The 15,319-nt window shown below is 43.8% G+C and overlaps 1 protein-coding gene across 8 annotated transcripts in view; it reads right to left on the bottom strand.

The window, feature by feature from the left end:
* Nucleotides 1-15,319, bottom strand: part of KIAA1217 (KIAA1217 ortholog) — a 440,691-nt gene that overhangs the window by 132,950 nt on the left and 292,422 nt on the right. For 7 of the 8 annotated variants that reach the window (XM_040352526.1, XM_040352520.1, XM_040352516.1 and 4 more), the window contains one exon: nt 10,962-11,055. In XM_040352526.1, coding sequence (XP_040208460.1) covers nt 10,962-11,055 — 94 coding nt within the window. Of the gene's footprint in view, nt 1-10,961; nt 11,056-11,583; nt 11,665-15,319 lie in introns of those variants that run through there. The other variant, XM_040352523.1, reaches the window with a different exon arrangement.

The following is a 15,319-nucleotide window of genomic DNA, read 5'->3' as shown; positions in this document are numbered from 1 at the left end:
ATTGTATATATAATGTATATATATATATATATATATATATATATATATATATATATATATATTTCCTTTTTTTAATTATTATTATTATTTTAATATTCCCCTTGACAAAAACAAGCATTTAACCCTTGCAATGTCAAGGGAGCTCCACTGCAGGGGTAGTTTTACAATTTTCCCGGATTTCAGCTTTGAACAAACACAACGTCTTGTTCTTTGAGTTCAGCAGCTGTCACTGTTATTTTTTTTCCAGAGCTTATTACTGAGGCAGAATGTTCTATATTGCTATGATTGTTTGCATAGGAGGCGGTTGGTATAGTCTACATTTACTTGCAAATGGAAAATTAAAAACTGACAAATAATGCAAACACAATTTGTGGATGGCGGATAGGAAATACACAGCAAACAAACCTGACTCTGTGACCTTGTAGATATTGACTGACTCATAAAATGTTAATAAAATATAATTTATAAACATTACAGAGGACATTGTGGGAAAATAGGTGGGTAATTGTAAGATAACTGCAGCAGTTAACTGTGGCTAGACAGAACATTCAGGCAACAAGTCAAACCTATCCAGAAAATAATGTGACTGTGCTTAAAGAGGACCCAACCTCCCTTTTTTTTTTTATAGAGAAAGACATGCATAAGACATAAAACCTACAGTACCTACCACACCAACCTCCAGTGGAAGGCCGTTCATAAGGACGCCCCCCTAATCCATGCCCCTGGCCCGTAATCTACATGCAGGGCGCTGGACACATGGATTTCAATGTTTTTTTTATAAACACGTGGTTCTAATTGGCTTAAAACACAGGTGCCCACCCTGTTGTGTGAAAATAACTAATTAATATTCGCTATTGTCTTCCTGATTCTCCTCCCGGCCAATCAGGAAGCGGGTCTTAAGACTCAATTGGCCGAGAGGAGAAGCAATTGTATTGGCTGCTGAGGGAAGCCGCAGAGAAAAAATCTGCCATGAAGGTAGCCGCCGTGAAGCACGAGACGCTGGGTAAAGCGAGCCGAGAAGGAGCTGCCCAAAACCTAGATGGGTAAATGCGAGACCGACAGACCGGGGGGAGGGGCTTGTATGTGTGGGTATGTAAGTGTCCGACCGACCAAACCCATGGGAAATTAATCAGAGAATCAGCCAAATGGCCCATGGTAACTGGAGGAGCTGCAGAGATCCACAGCTCAGGTGGGAGAATCTGTCCACAGGACAACTATTAGTTGTGCTCTCCACAAATCTGGCCTTTATGGAAGAGTGGCAAAAAGAAAGCAATAAGAAGTGCTGATTGCAGTTTGCGAGAAGCCATCTGGGGGACACAGAAAACATGTGAAAGAAGGGGCTCTAATCAGATGAGACCAAAATTGAACTTTTGGCCTAAAGGCAAAACGCTATGTGTGGAGAAAAACTCCCCACCGTGAAACATGGTGGTGGCAGCATCACGTTGTAGGGATGCTTTTCTTTAGCAGGGAAAGCTGGTCAGAGTTGATGGGAAGATGGATGGAGTCAAATACAGGGCAATCATAGAAGAAAACCTATTAGAGTCAGCAAAAGACTCGAGACCTTCCAGAAGGACAACGATCCTAAACATACAGCCAGAGCTACAATGGAATGGTTTGGATCGAAGCATATTCATGTGTTAGAATGGCCCAATCCAAGTCCAGACCTAAATCCAATTGAGAATCCATGGCAAGACTTGAAAATTGCTGTTCACAGATGCTCTCCATCCAATCTGACAGAGATGTGCAAAGCTGGTAGAGACATACCCAAAAAGATTTGCAGCTGTATTTGTAGTGAGAGGATTGACTCAGGGGGGGCTGAATACAAATGCAACCGCACTTTTCACATATTTGTAAAAAAATAATTGAAAACCATTTATCATTTTCCTTCCACTTCACAATTATGTGCCACTTTGTGTTGGTCTATCACATAAAATACGTTTAAGTTTTTGGTTGTAACATGACAAAATGTGGAAAATTTCAAAGGATATGAATACTTTTTCAATGCACTGTACACTGCTTGCATTTAAAGCAATTGTAAAAAGTTAAAATATAACAAGAAAAAGAAACGTCATACCTGCTCTGTGCAATGGTTTTTCACAGAAAAGCCCTGATTCTCCTCTTCTCGGGTACCTGTCAGCTCTCCTGGCCCCACCCCCACTTGCTCCTCACTAACTGTGATTGACAGCAGCACGAGCCAATGGCTCCTGCTGCTGCCTCTGAACCAGTGAGGATAGACAGAGCAGCAAACCTGCGCTTTTGCACATGGCTGGATCGAGATCAGACTCAGGTAAGTATAAAGGGGGGCTGGGGCTTTTAAAATAAATAAATCTTATGATGCATTAATGAATACAGTTCTACCGGAGTTGGGCTTAGGTCTCATTCACACTGACATATTGTCAAACCTACATTTAGAAATGTCCTCTAGATTTATTTAAACTTTTCCATGTTTTCATTTAATTATGTTTTGCGTTTAGCTGCTTTTAGTAAAATTTGAATTCTGTGTATCTGGGGTCCCATTAGAAGCTCTTGGTGCAGGTAAATGCATGTAAACGTATATGAATACATATAAACGCAGCTAAACCAATGTAAAAAAAAGTCAATCTCAATGCAGGAGAAAATGATCTGGGAAGTATAAAATTTATTTCTTACTTCCCAGATAATTTATCTAATCGCAGGAGGGCCAGTGTTAGAATTGTGATGTATTAATGATTAAAGAGCTGCCGAAGTTGAGCTTTAAAGAATTCCGCTGTTTGATGTTATGCCGCTTTCATGCGCTTTAACAATGGGGACAATGCATGAATCGTTCTTGTGTTATTTTTTTTTTTTTTGTGTGTGACAAACTTAAATCGGTATAGAATTCCAAATCAACAAAATCTATATTTTTTAGGTTTTATTTATATTTATGTCTTGTCAAGCGAGCTGTGGATTGACGCCGCTGGGACTCCAGCAAGGACTATGGCCCTAGCCTGCTAGAATGGTTATAAGACTGACTGATTCAAAGGACCTCTCTTATATTCCAAGAAGTGTTTCATCTTCTACATGACAGCGGGCTCTCACGCTGGGCCTGCGGACTACCAGGGGCCAGGCAGAGACAGCTCTCAGGTTCACAGGCACCCATGTCTTATAAATTGGGGTAATCAAACCCAAAGCACGTCATCCAGACATGGACTGCATGTTACTGTTTCTATGTCAACAAACGCCAAATATAATGGTATTATTCTATATAACTCAAAGAGGACCAATCATTTAAAAAACAAAATCACTCAACACTACCCCATAAATCAGAAGGGCACATGTCAGCATTAACAAAATGTTTTTTTAGTAAAACAAAAAAATGCTCCTTCCTGTCTTGAGTGTGTAACCCTCCTAGATAGGATGCTACTTATGTTAGGTAAATTTAGTTCTTATGGCTCTCTGTAATCAGTTGAGCAGATAGCGATTGCTTTGGGCTGTTCTGGGCTCTGTAGGCTTGATTGCTCCCCCCTGTTTTCTGGAGGATTCCAGATTCCAGAATATAGTGGGTTGGGAGAGTCAAACAAGCAGTCTGAGTATGTAATTGACTCCAACCATCCGTAGGCAGTTCAATAAGGCACGATGGAAACCAACGCAATTTTACTTCAGAACAATTGCAGTACAGAGGATGTTTTTCCAGTCTTTTAAAGTGTAAAAAGACAACGACTTTCCTAAGCTCTGTCTATGTGAAGTACTAACACTGACTGGGGGAACATGAAAAAATAAGAAGGATCTGCCCAAACTTTTAAAGAGCGAGGGCCACATAAGCAACTTGGTAACCAGTTGTGGGCCACAATGAGCGAAGAGGGCAGATGACAGGTCACGGCTACTGTATAGGCCCTCTGATCCGCCCAGATGAAAGGGGACGCATTCTCTACTGTTTTTCGGATTGGAGGTAGGTGGGCGTAAACGGACATCTGTCGCTCTATAGCAGTGAATTGAGGGTCCCATTTGGTCGGGTTAATCGTGTGAAAAGGGCCTAAGACTGCTTTCACACTGATGTGCTGCGGTTTACCCACACCACGGGTGCCGCGTAGTGCACCTGGGTCTATTCTGCGGGTTAGCTGAACTTTGCCAAAGACTCCGCCTGTGGCAAAAGCTGGCGCTGTAGAGGATGCATCGGCTTATGGGGCTCTGCTCAGCAGCCGCTTTCTTCCTCTACCACCAGCTTCATTCACAACACTGATGCTGCGGTATGGCGGGTCGGCAACCTGCGATCTGGGCTTGCCAACCTGCCATTCCAGAGCAGAAGGTCGCGGGCCACATCAGAGGGCTCCGCGGGCCACTGGTTGGCCACCCCTGATCTAGCACAACCTTTTTCAACCAGGGTGCCTTCAGGTTTTTTTCAGGGGTGCCTTGGCAAAACTCTTAAAAATTGCCTAAAAATTGCATACAAGCCAGGATCAAGCCTGCCTTTCAGTTAAATGTAAAAACACCCCACTGTGCCCCCTGCATCCTTCAATATCTCTTTGTCACTACTGTGTACCCCCTCTCCACAACTGCACCTCTGGAGCCCTTTACATTACACAGCACCCCACAGCTCTGGACCCCTTTACATTACACAGTACCCCACAGTTCTGGACCCCTTTACATTACACAGCACCCTGCATCACTGGCCCCCTTTAAATTACACAAGGTCCCGCCCCCCCCCCCTATTTCGGCTTGTGTGATAGGCGGAACACTAAAAGACTATAAGACGAGCCAAACTAGGGGGGCGGGACCTTGCACACAGACCCAGCGCCATGACATACGATACGAGCGCCGGAGGGGAGCGCTGCAGTCACCGCTTAAAGCGGCCCCAGGGCCAGTTCGGCCCTGCTCCTGGCTCTCACTGGCGATTCCAGGGGGGGCAAATGACCCCCCTTGCCCTATGGAGCGGACGCCCATGTATATATATATATATCACTTTTTTTATCTACTTTATTTTTCTATGCGTTATAGTTTCTTTTAAGCAAACATGTACTAAATATAGGTTTATTTAAATGGCAGCCGGTTAGGAATCAGCAGGAATTAGTCTGTCCCCAGTTAAGTGCTCCTCGGTGATGGTTTTCTATGAGGTACAACACTCCAGTGCTCTTTGCACCATGTCATTACCTGACTCATTAACAAATCACTGCACATTGCCAATACACAAGTGTTCTGACGCTGGCAGCCGTCTGCTCAGCCTGTTTACATTCTCCCCGGCATGAGGCCTGTATGAATCAGCAGAGTGATCACAGTGAACAGGTTATTCATAGGGAGGGCGGGGAGGTGAACACACATACCCAACAGGTGGAATGATCTGAACTTTTATTTTTTCAGCTGCTCTTAAAGGGACACCAACACCTAAAATAGAAAAGCTGCATAACACTGAGAATAGAGTGCGTAGAAGAAATAAGGATATCCAACGCAGCGGAAGACTTATTACGGAAATAGAAGCTGAAAGCAGATAAAGAGCTTCAGTTGCTGAAACCAGCAGGGTACAGTCTATCTATATAAGGCTTCCTTCCCATGTGCAGCCAGGGGGCGGTAAAACCATAAAACCAGGCAGTAAGAAGTCTCAAAAGAAAGAAGCATTCACCAATGAGCCCTAGCCATGGGGAGCACTATGATGGATATTCATGCCAAGGCTGTGCACTGCAGTGTATGGACTGCTACTGGAAGAGGGAAAGGTTTGACCGCACTCAAAGGTTTGAAGCAAAAGTGAAGACTGTATTGAAGGTAAAAATCATCAAACAACATTGTAGACATCATGGCATCAATGCAGACCTGGCAGAGATTAACGCGTTTCACAAATTAGAATTTACTTAGACATAATGAGATTAGGACTAAGCAAATTCAAATTTGTGAAACGCGTTAATCTCTGCCAGGTCTACATTGATGTCTACAAGTCTTTACTTTTGCTTCAAACCTGTGAGTGCGGTCAAATCTTTTCCTGTTCCAGTGGCTCCTATAAAGATTGCGGCCTGAATCTGCGCCTTGAGGTTGAAGCGTGGGATTGCTCTCACCTGGAGCGGCTTGGCTTTGCTTTCTACTAGACTGTATGGACTGCTGCACCAGCAGTACAGGTCATCACAGCTACCATGCCCAACGTAGTCCAGAGGGGACAGGATATTTGAAGGTAGTTTACATTTTTTTTGTGAAAAGATGAGCATATCCTTAAGGCCCCTTTCAGACGGACGGCTGTTTTGCCGCAGTTAAAAGCACTACAAATGTTTTGTGAAATTCAAGGCTCCAGGCACTGCGATTAGCTGCATTTGCACATTGCGATTACATGCGTTTACGTGCGTTTAACTGCGGCTGCGTTTAGCTGCGGTATTCATTTCCATAGCAACCATTTTTATTTTTTTTATTTTTGTTTGGGTCCCTTGAATTCTAAAACGCTGCTATCCGCAGTTGACAAAAAAGACTGCGATTACCTGCGGTTATGTGCAATTAGCTGCGCTACATCGCACCTGGACGCATTCAATTCTATTTTTTCTATTCGCACCAAACCGCATGTAACGTAATCGTGCGTAAACGCTGTGTGTGAATGGGGCCATAGGAAAACATTGTGTGCTTTTAGCTGCGGTAGAAAAATAGAAAATCCGCAGCTAAAAGCACCATTCTATCCGTCCGTCTGAAAGGGGCCTTAGGGCAGAATTCAACACTCCTGGAAATGATCAATCGTTTGCTCAGCCACCCCTTACAGCCTTTCTCAACCTTTTCAACACAGATGAAGCCTTGAAATTACTTTCTAGTCTCAGGGAAACCCTTGCTAAAAATGACTATATCTACAACTCATGATACATTAGTGTGATGGTCAGTGTGAAGAATGCTCCTTACTTGAGGTCACTGGAAAGAATTACCCCCTTACAGATAGATAAAAGGATCAATGGTGTCAGTGGGAACTTATCTGAGAGGCTGAAATTTCTCGTTGCTCAGGGAACCCCTAGCAACCTCTGGAGGAACCATAGATGAGAAACACTGGTCTACATTATGATTCTGTCCTGAAGTGACATAGGTGCCAGTTGGAGTAACCAAAGAACACGGGGGGGGGGGGGGGGAGATCTATCAGTTCCAGACAAACATCAAGATACACAGGGGCAGATCCTCAAAGAAATTACGCAGGCGTATTTTTGGTAAGACGCGTAATTTCAAATTTTGCGCGTCATATCTTTGTTTTAGTATCCCCAAAACAAGATACAACGGCATCTGTGTTAGATCCGACAGGCGTACGTCTTCGTACGCCGTCGGATGTTAGATGCAATTTTTCGGCTTCCGCTAGGTGGCGTTCCCGTCGTAATCCGCGTTGAGTATGCAAATTAGCTATTTCCGACGATCCACGAACGTACGACCGGCCGTCGCATTTTTTTACGTCGTTTCCGTTCGGCTTTTTCCAGCGTATAGTTAAAGCTATATGGTGGCGTACTCAATGTTAAGTATGGCCGTCGTTCCCGCGTCTAATTTTGAAAATTTTACGTCGTTTGCGTAAGTCGTCCGTGAATGGGGCTGACCGCCATTTATGTTCACGTTGATGTGCGACGTCATTTGGAGCAATGCACCCTGGGAGTTTTTACGGACGGCGCATGCGCTGTTCGTTCGGCGCGGGGACGCGCTTAATTTAAATGAAACACGCCCCCTACCTGCCCAATTTGAATTCCGCCGCGAGAGATACACTACGCCGCCGTAACTTACGGCGCAACTTCGTTGAGGATTTAAACCAAAGCCAAGTAAGTTACAGCGGCATAGCGTATCTTGCATATGCGCCGGGCGCAGCGTATGTATGTGGATCTGCCCCACAATTTTTACAGCCATTTCACCCGCCAAAGATTTGCCGCACAGCACAGCCATGTCTGACAGGATGAAGACCTGAGTTATCTCTGCTTCAGTTCAGTAGGTCACATAGGTCTTGTCCTTCCCTTATTCTATGACTGAACAATGAAAGGAGAAGCAGCGACCTTCTCCTCCTGCCTTCTTCCCTATCAGCAAATTCCTTGTTAGCATATGAGCACTGTAGAACAACTGGTTGGCTTCTTGTGCTGCTTTTCCCTCCACCAATCTGTGCTCTGCTTTACAGCGGCTGATTCAGGTACCTTTATTTTAAAAAATACAAATAATAACTTATTTATTCTATATCTGCCTGGAGATCAGGTTTAATGGACTTTCATGAGGGGGCACTTTTTTTGCATTGTTTATTCTAACATCACAGTCATTCTAACTGCTTCCCATCCAGTACGTTGCTGGACTGGAAGGGTGATATCTCGGTCATCACTGCAGCAATGATCAAGATAGCATTTTATTCTGATGACAATTCCCTTCACTGTAAAAGTAACCCTAGCGGCTAAGAAACCCCTAAATTACTTTTTCAGGCGGTGAAAAGGGGTCCCACCCCCTTCACGCCACCACCTTTACCGGGCTCTCCTGTGTGATCAGAGAACCTGGTATGAATGCAACCAGCAACATCCGGTTCTTGGGACAAAGTGAGAGAAACTTATGTTGCTCCTCCAATTGTGTGATGTTAGAAACCAAAGTGACAAAGATTTTGTCACTTATGCTTTCGGTCTCATGTAAACAAGCCGTTACCGGCTTGAGCAAGCATCTGATCAGACTGATCTTGGGATCTTGGTTTGATCAGATGCCTTGGAGGCCAGAGGAGAGATATGGGGTCTAATAGACCCCAGATATCTCCATATAGAGGATCTGTCATGGTCCATGCTATCACAAAGGATGTTGTTCATCCCTTATAAAAGCAATAAAAAAAGATTAAAAAAATGAATAAATACAATTTAAAAAAATGTAAAGTGCCTCCATTCCCCTGATCACACGCAAATGCGAACGTGGGTCCCTCACGCATATGTAAACAGCGATCGCACTACACACTAAGTAAATAGCAGATGTGATTTTAAAGAAAGACATGATTAGTATCTATTAACTCACTGTAAAATCATCTTTTTTATTTTACCAAAACATGTTGTATTATATTGTGTTTTGTGCAATAAAATAATTGAAGTGTATTTTCAACAAAAAAAATTGCATTTGGAAAAACTCCTGCTTAAAGTGATACTAAAGCTAAAACATTTTTTTACCTTAATGCATTTCTTGCATTAAGGTAAAAAAACGTTTTCTATATCTCTGTCCCACCCTTCCCTGTGTGAAGGGGAAGAGACGAGAGAATAAATCCAACTCTGTGCATGGCTGCACCTATTCTCCCCTCTCTTCCTCTTTACCCAGCACTTTAGCAGCAGCAGGAGCCAATTGGCTCCTCCCGCTGTCAATCAAATGCAGTGAAGGGGAAGTGGGAGGCGGGGTGAAGTCCCACTGTGTAAGTCTATGGAGCGTGACTCTATAGACACACAGCTCGGAGCATGCAGACACTGTGGGGTTGATTTACTAAAGGCAAATAGACCGTGCACTTTGCAAAGTGCAGTTTCCCTCTGCAAGTACAGTTGCTCCAGAGCTTACTAAATGAGGTAAGGCTTCCCTTTGCAAAGTGTACCAAATCACATGCAAGGAAAATTAAAAAAAAATAATAATAATTTTTTGCTTGCACATGATTGGACGATTGAAGTCAGCAGAGCTTTTGCTCATTTACTAAGCTGTGGAGCAACTGCACTTGCAAAGTGCACAGTCTTTTTGCCCTCAGTAACTCAACCCCTGTGTGCCTCCATAGCAAGCGGCTTGCTATGGGCACACATGAAGAAAATACGAGGAGGAGCCAGATTCACTGGTGGGGGACCCAAGAGGAGCAGTAGGTAAGTTTAACATGTTTGTTATTTTTTTTTTATTGACTTTAGTAACACTATAAGAGCCGGTTCACACTGGGTGGCACGACTTCGGGGGCGACTCGGCAAGGCGTCCTGAGGACGACTTCAGGGGCGACTTGCAAAATGACTTCTGTATAGAAGTCAATGCAAGTTGCCCCGAGTCGCCCCCGAAGTCGTACTTGCGTCGCTCCTATTAGAACGGTTCTATTGAATAGAATGGGACGTGACTTGTCAGGCGGCTGAGTCGCCCGACGAGTCGCCCCAGTGTGAACCATCTCTTAATATTGTGTGACATAAAAATATGCTAAATATTATGTTAATATTGGAGCTTAGTGATATTATAAACGCACCACCTCCTAATTATATAGAACAAAGAATACCCAAAGGGCAGAAAGATGGAGCTTTGAGGTACAGAAAAATTGATCGACATCAAATTATCAAAACAAATAAACATTTTATTATATTACAAAGACAATATAAAATTACTATAAAATATTTGGGCAAAAACAGCCCTGTGGTTACAATACAGAGGAATTATTGCCTCTACATGCTTCACCACAATCGTGGCTTCATCTGGAGCTTCTGTAGTACCTTTACATACAATATTACCCTTAATGATTATGGTTCCAAATAATCCCTAAACCCCTCCAGGAGGTCCTGGAGGTAATCATTAAGGCTGATATTGTATGTAAAGGTACCACAGAAGCTCCAGACGAAGACACGATTGTGGTGAAACAGGTAGAGGCAACCATGCTTCTGTATTGTAACCACAGGGCTGTTTTTAAAATAAAGAAATTCTATAAAAATATGCAACACCCACCACTTTATTCCTTAGGGTCTCAATTAAAAAAAAGATTTAATGTTATGGGGTTCTAAGTAGCTTTTTTAGCAAAAAAAATGTTTTTACATGTAGGAGAAGAATGTCAGAATTGTCCTGGACTGGAGGTGGTTAATATCTGAAGATATTGTTAAAGCTTCAGGTGGTGATCACAGCATAGTATATTACGAAATTAAGGTGATCTAATAGGGAACGTAGCTCTCCAGTGCACAGCTAACTTCCTGTCTAGTGATCCCATAAAAGAAAACTAGCAACTACCACCTTTTGGCTAGCACAGTCACGGGCAGCACTGCAAAGCTACACAGTAAATGAATAATATCGTTTTCGTCGCTCATTCACAGTTGTGTTTGTTCAGAAATAAATGACAATAAAAATCAGGTACTCACTCTTACGTCTCCATTGACCGCCCGGGGCGTGTGGTTGAATGCTTGAGCCGGATCTTTGTGGTAAACTTTGAGGAAAGATCTGTCTTGAATATTCCTGAAAGCAAAATCATGAATAGGTGTAACAGCTGGAGACGCAAAATGTCCCTTTTCACATTTTCACCATATCATTACAACGTCAAATGTCACTTTTTTTTTTCTCAGGTCAAGGACAAGGAGGACGAAGCGTCTACCATCGCTGATCAGAGAAAAGTCAAGAAAGCCCTGAATTTTTCCAGCCCTCTGTCCCTCCGGAGAACTTTCAGCCTGTCCAAACAGCTCCACACCCAGTGGAATCAGGTGGAGCTGGACTATGCAGCCTGTAATTTGAATCAGAGTAAACGCAGGAAGGGAAGTCTAAGCAAAAGCATTTAACCATACACGCACTCGGCTTTGGTTAATATTTAAATGCCTCCCTGGCAAAGGAAAGCAAACACAGGAGGTACCTCGCTGCCGATCTGAGCTATGCGCGGCGGACGCAACACAAGCACGCCTTTGTTCGCAAGCCGCGTTCTTACTTTAAATAATATAAATTAGATCAGGAGTCTTGAGGCGGCGGTGGCTGACCTGCTGAAAGCAAACTTACGCTGAGCTTTGTCTGCAGTCTCTAGCTCCTTCTTGCATTACAGCTCCCAGACATCTTACAGACTGACGGCAACAACAACAAAAAAAAGAAAGCCAATGTCAACTCCTGCAGAAAAAAAAAAAAAGAAAACTGAACGGCTTTTCGGAGCAAAAAAAAAAGAAAAAAAATGTAATCAGCTCCGAGGAGGAACAAAGAGATGAAAAAAGACTAGGTCTGATTCAGACGCCTCCAGGAAAGGCATTCCTTCTAAGATTGGAGCCAGTGAATTAGGACGCCTTCTAAATGAGGAGTGAATTCCATTGCTCCAGGTGCAGGAGCAGAGTTTTAGTGGGCTGAGCTTCACCAAAGGGATTGTGTTTAAGGAGGAAAAAAAAAAAATATTCTGGGTTGGTCTTGTTTTGGTCCTTTTGAAAATGGAGTTTCCAGATTTATAACGGAAAAAATGCCGTCCTTCCTTTATTAGTTGGAAATAGAAAACCTGAGAGAAACCTAAGCTGTCACTACTGACTTCTCCTTCTAAAAAAGCTAGTTGCCTAAAGATATCCATACAAGTTTCAAATCAATGGATTTCCCCATCCAAAATAAACAGCGTGGATGGAGGAAACTCCACTATCTGCTATTGTATTTAGACAGCAGCAGCGTCGGCATCTAATAGAATGCAGTCGCTGTTTGCCAAAATGTTTCCATCCAGCTCAGCCGATTTTTAATCTGACTTTTGTTGACCCGGATTGTGCATGGATTTTGACCAATTCAGGAGCAATCGTGGCCAAAATTCAAGAAGTGTATGGCCAACGGCTTTAAAGTTTTCTGAGTGGCTGACCCCGAGGCCAGAAGACCTGACGTCCTTGCTGCATGCTTATTCATATCTCGCAACTTTTTTTTTTTAATCAATTTTTGAGAAGAAAAACAAACAGAGGTACAGTTATTCACAGTTCTTGCGCAGCAAAAGAAGGCCAAGTACAGGATCCATTGCATCAGGGCTGATCCTAGGGTCACATGCGCCTGGGTGCAGAAATATTTCTGGTGCCCCTACATGGGCGTGGTCATTTTACTAACTCCTCCCCTTTGCAAATGTTTCTATGGCAACGACTCAACCACAGAGATGTTCCCCCACAAAGTCTTCATTACCCTGGGATCCTTACATGATCTCTTAACAATAAACAAAATACAGGAAGAGAAGCAGAGTACTTTATTGGGACCTGGAGGGGGGGCTTTCTGATGGACACAGAGGGGGCTTCTGTTGGAGAGAAAAACTAAAACTAGCAGTGCTTTACCACACTGTCAGTGTAAAAAGGGCTCTTAGTACATCTCATTATACATCACATCTGTAGATGGACTACTGTGGCACAGGAAGGGACAGGGGCTGTGTATCCTATACAATCTATCATGCCATAAAACATCTAGAGCAGGGGCAGCCCAGAGCACGTGTAAAGGGATGCTGGGGATGCCATCCCCCAGCACACAGCACACTGAACACTGACTTACCTTGGTTCTCTCTCTGTGCAGCCCGAGATAGAGATGGGAGGGGGAGGCATTCCAACTGGAGTTGGTGGAGACAGTGCGGGATCCAAGACTCCCAGTGTGAGGAATTCATTCCTGCACATCAGCACTCAGCAGCTACTGAAAACTAGAACCCTTGTGTCAGGAAGAGGAGCGACCCCTCCCCCGAGCACTGCTAGGCTGGACGGGCTGCTCACACACCAGTTCTGGACGGACACACACACACACACACCTATGCTCAGAACACTAGTTCTGGATGGACACAAACAAGGAGAGAAGGAGGGAGGGCAGAACTCTGGCACTTCGGCGCCCCCCACCTCTGCAGGCGCCTGGGTGCAAAGCTATATACTGCTGATGAGAAAATGTATTTAGCAGTTTATAATATAGAACTATTGCATTTCCATGTTCTATGCACTGCAGGAGATCAGATATAGTGCATGTTAGTTCTTTAATTTCATTCTCACTTGATGAATGAAGCATGGGTATGTGGTTTATTACAATGTAAGTGCAAAGAAGACCCAACTATTACTGCCATTCCATTCATACGTCAACTGTGCTCACACATCTCATACTGTATAGAATAAAGCAGCACATTCCCATTCCTTTACATCTGCTTTTCCACACTGTAATCTGCCGTTTATACCTCAAGTAGGCCCATGATGACTGAAATAAGTAAAATTAAGCACCGCTAAGTATACTTACAATGGCTAAAGGTTTCAGCCTGAGTAAGGAAGCCACCTGAATTAAATTAAATTTCTACACCTTTATTGAATCCCAGTAATCGACATGGTCTTGGCTGTGATCTGACTGGAAGTTGTGGTGGCTGCAGCATAAAATGAACATAGAAATACACCAAAAAGGCAAATACCCAAATGATGGGTGGCTGCAGGGAAAAATTGCTGCCAAGGTCCCACTCCTTTGGTTGCTTCCTGATGGCTGGACAAAGAAGGAGCATCTTACTAATGAGGTTATCCTTTTGCTCATCACTTCTGTAAGCAAGTTCTGGAAGGTTAAACTGGTGGCACTGGAGAATAAACTCAGGACCTCCCTTTCTCAATCTGAATTCTGCTCTGCAAAGCTATGTGTCTTGTATGTTTATCTTTATGTAGCACCCTCTACATTATCTGGTGCTAGAAGTAGGATTTTTGTTAGTACAGGTAAATTTTATCAGGCCTAGCTATAACCTAAGCCTGTTTGTTTTGATCTGTGTGGGCTGGGAGTGGCTCAGTGTAGGCTGGTGACTCATAGATGGCATCCTCTTTCAGTTACCTCCCTTCTGCTTCTAGAGGCTTCTGGAAGGAAGGAGGGGAAGAAAGGTGGAGCTGGCTGGAGTGTTCTAAGGAGCCCTGACCAATCCCCAATCTGGTTTGGCAGGGGGCTGGCCTCCTTAAATACCTGGAGTCAGCCCAGTTGGGGAGGAGTTATTCGGGAGGAAGAACTGGAGATGGAGTATTAGGTATTAGGTATTATGCATTAAGGTGAAAAAACATATACCTTTACACCTTTACAACCCCTTTAAGCTGACCATAGAGAAATTGCAGAGACTGGACAATTTTTAATCCATGTGTGGCTGCTCCTGCTCGATAGAAGTCGATCTAACGTCAATTTCTGTTGAGTGGGCTTGGAAAAAAATTCTCAATCAGTGGCTTCAGCGAATGGGCTGCAGCCAATTATCAGTGTATTTTGACGACGCAGGAGTATCACTGTTGGACTACAATATCACAGCAGGGAGGATCCTACACCCACCTCGCTTGCTTGGGTGGCAGAATACAAACATATCTTGGCTGACTAAAAAAATGCTAGCCATCTATGGCAAGCCTTAAAGCGGGAGTTCACCCATAAATGCTGTTTTTTGCTCTTTTACCCTTAGATGGATGCTCATTTAGTCTAGGGGAATCGGCTAGTTGTTTTAAAATCCGAGCATTACTTACCGTTGTAGAGGGCGATCTTCTCCGCCACTTCCGGGTATGGGTCTTCGGGACTGGGCGTCACGAGTAGCCGAAAGAAGGCGAACGGAAAAGCCTGTCGGAAGACTGTCAATCAAGAAGGAACGCCCAGTCCCGCAGCCCATACCCGGAAGTGGCGGAGAAGATCACTCTCTAAAAAGGTAAGTAATGCTCGGATTTTAAAACAACTAGCCGATTCCCCTAGACTAAATGAGCATTCATCTAAGGGTAAAAACAGCATTTTACCGGTGAACCTCCGCTTTAAGCCAGCCATAGATGGCTCGAAACTC

The sequence above is a fragment of the Rana temporaria genome, chromosome 5, assembly GCF_905171775.1.
Source record: "Rana temporaria chromosome 5, aRanTem1.1, whole genome shotgun sequence".
In the NCBI taxonomy this organism is placed as follows: Eukaryota; Metazoa; Chordata; class Amphibia; order Anura; family Ranidae; genus Rana; species Rana temporaria.
This window is presented reverse-complemented; position numbering and strand designations above follow the sequence as displayed.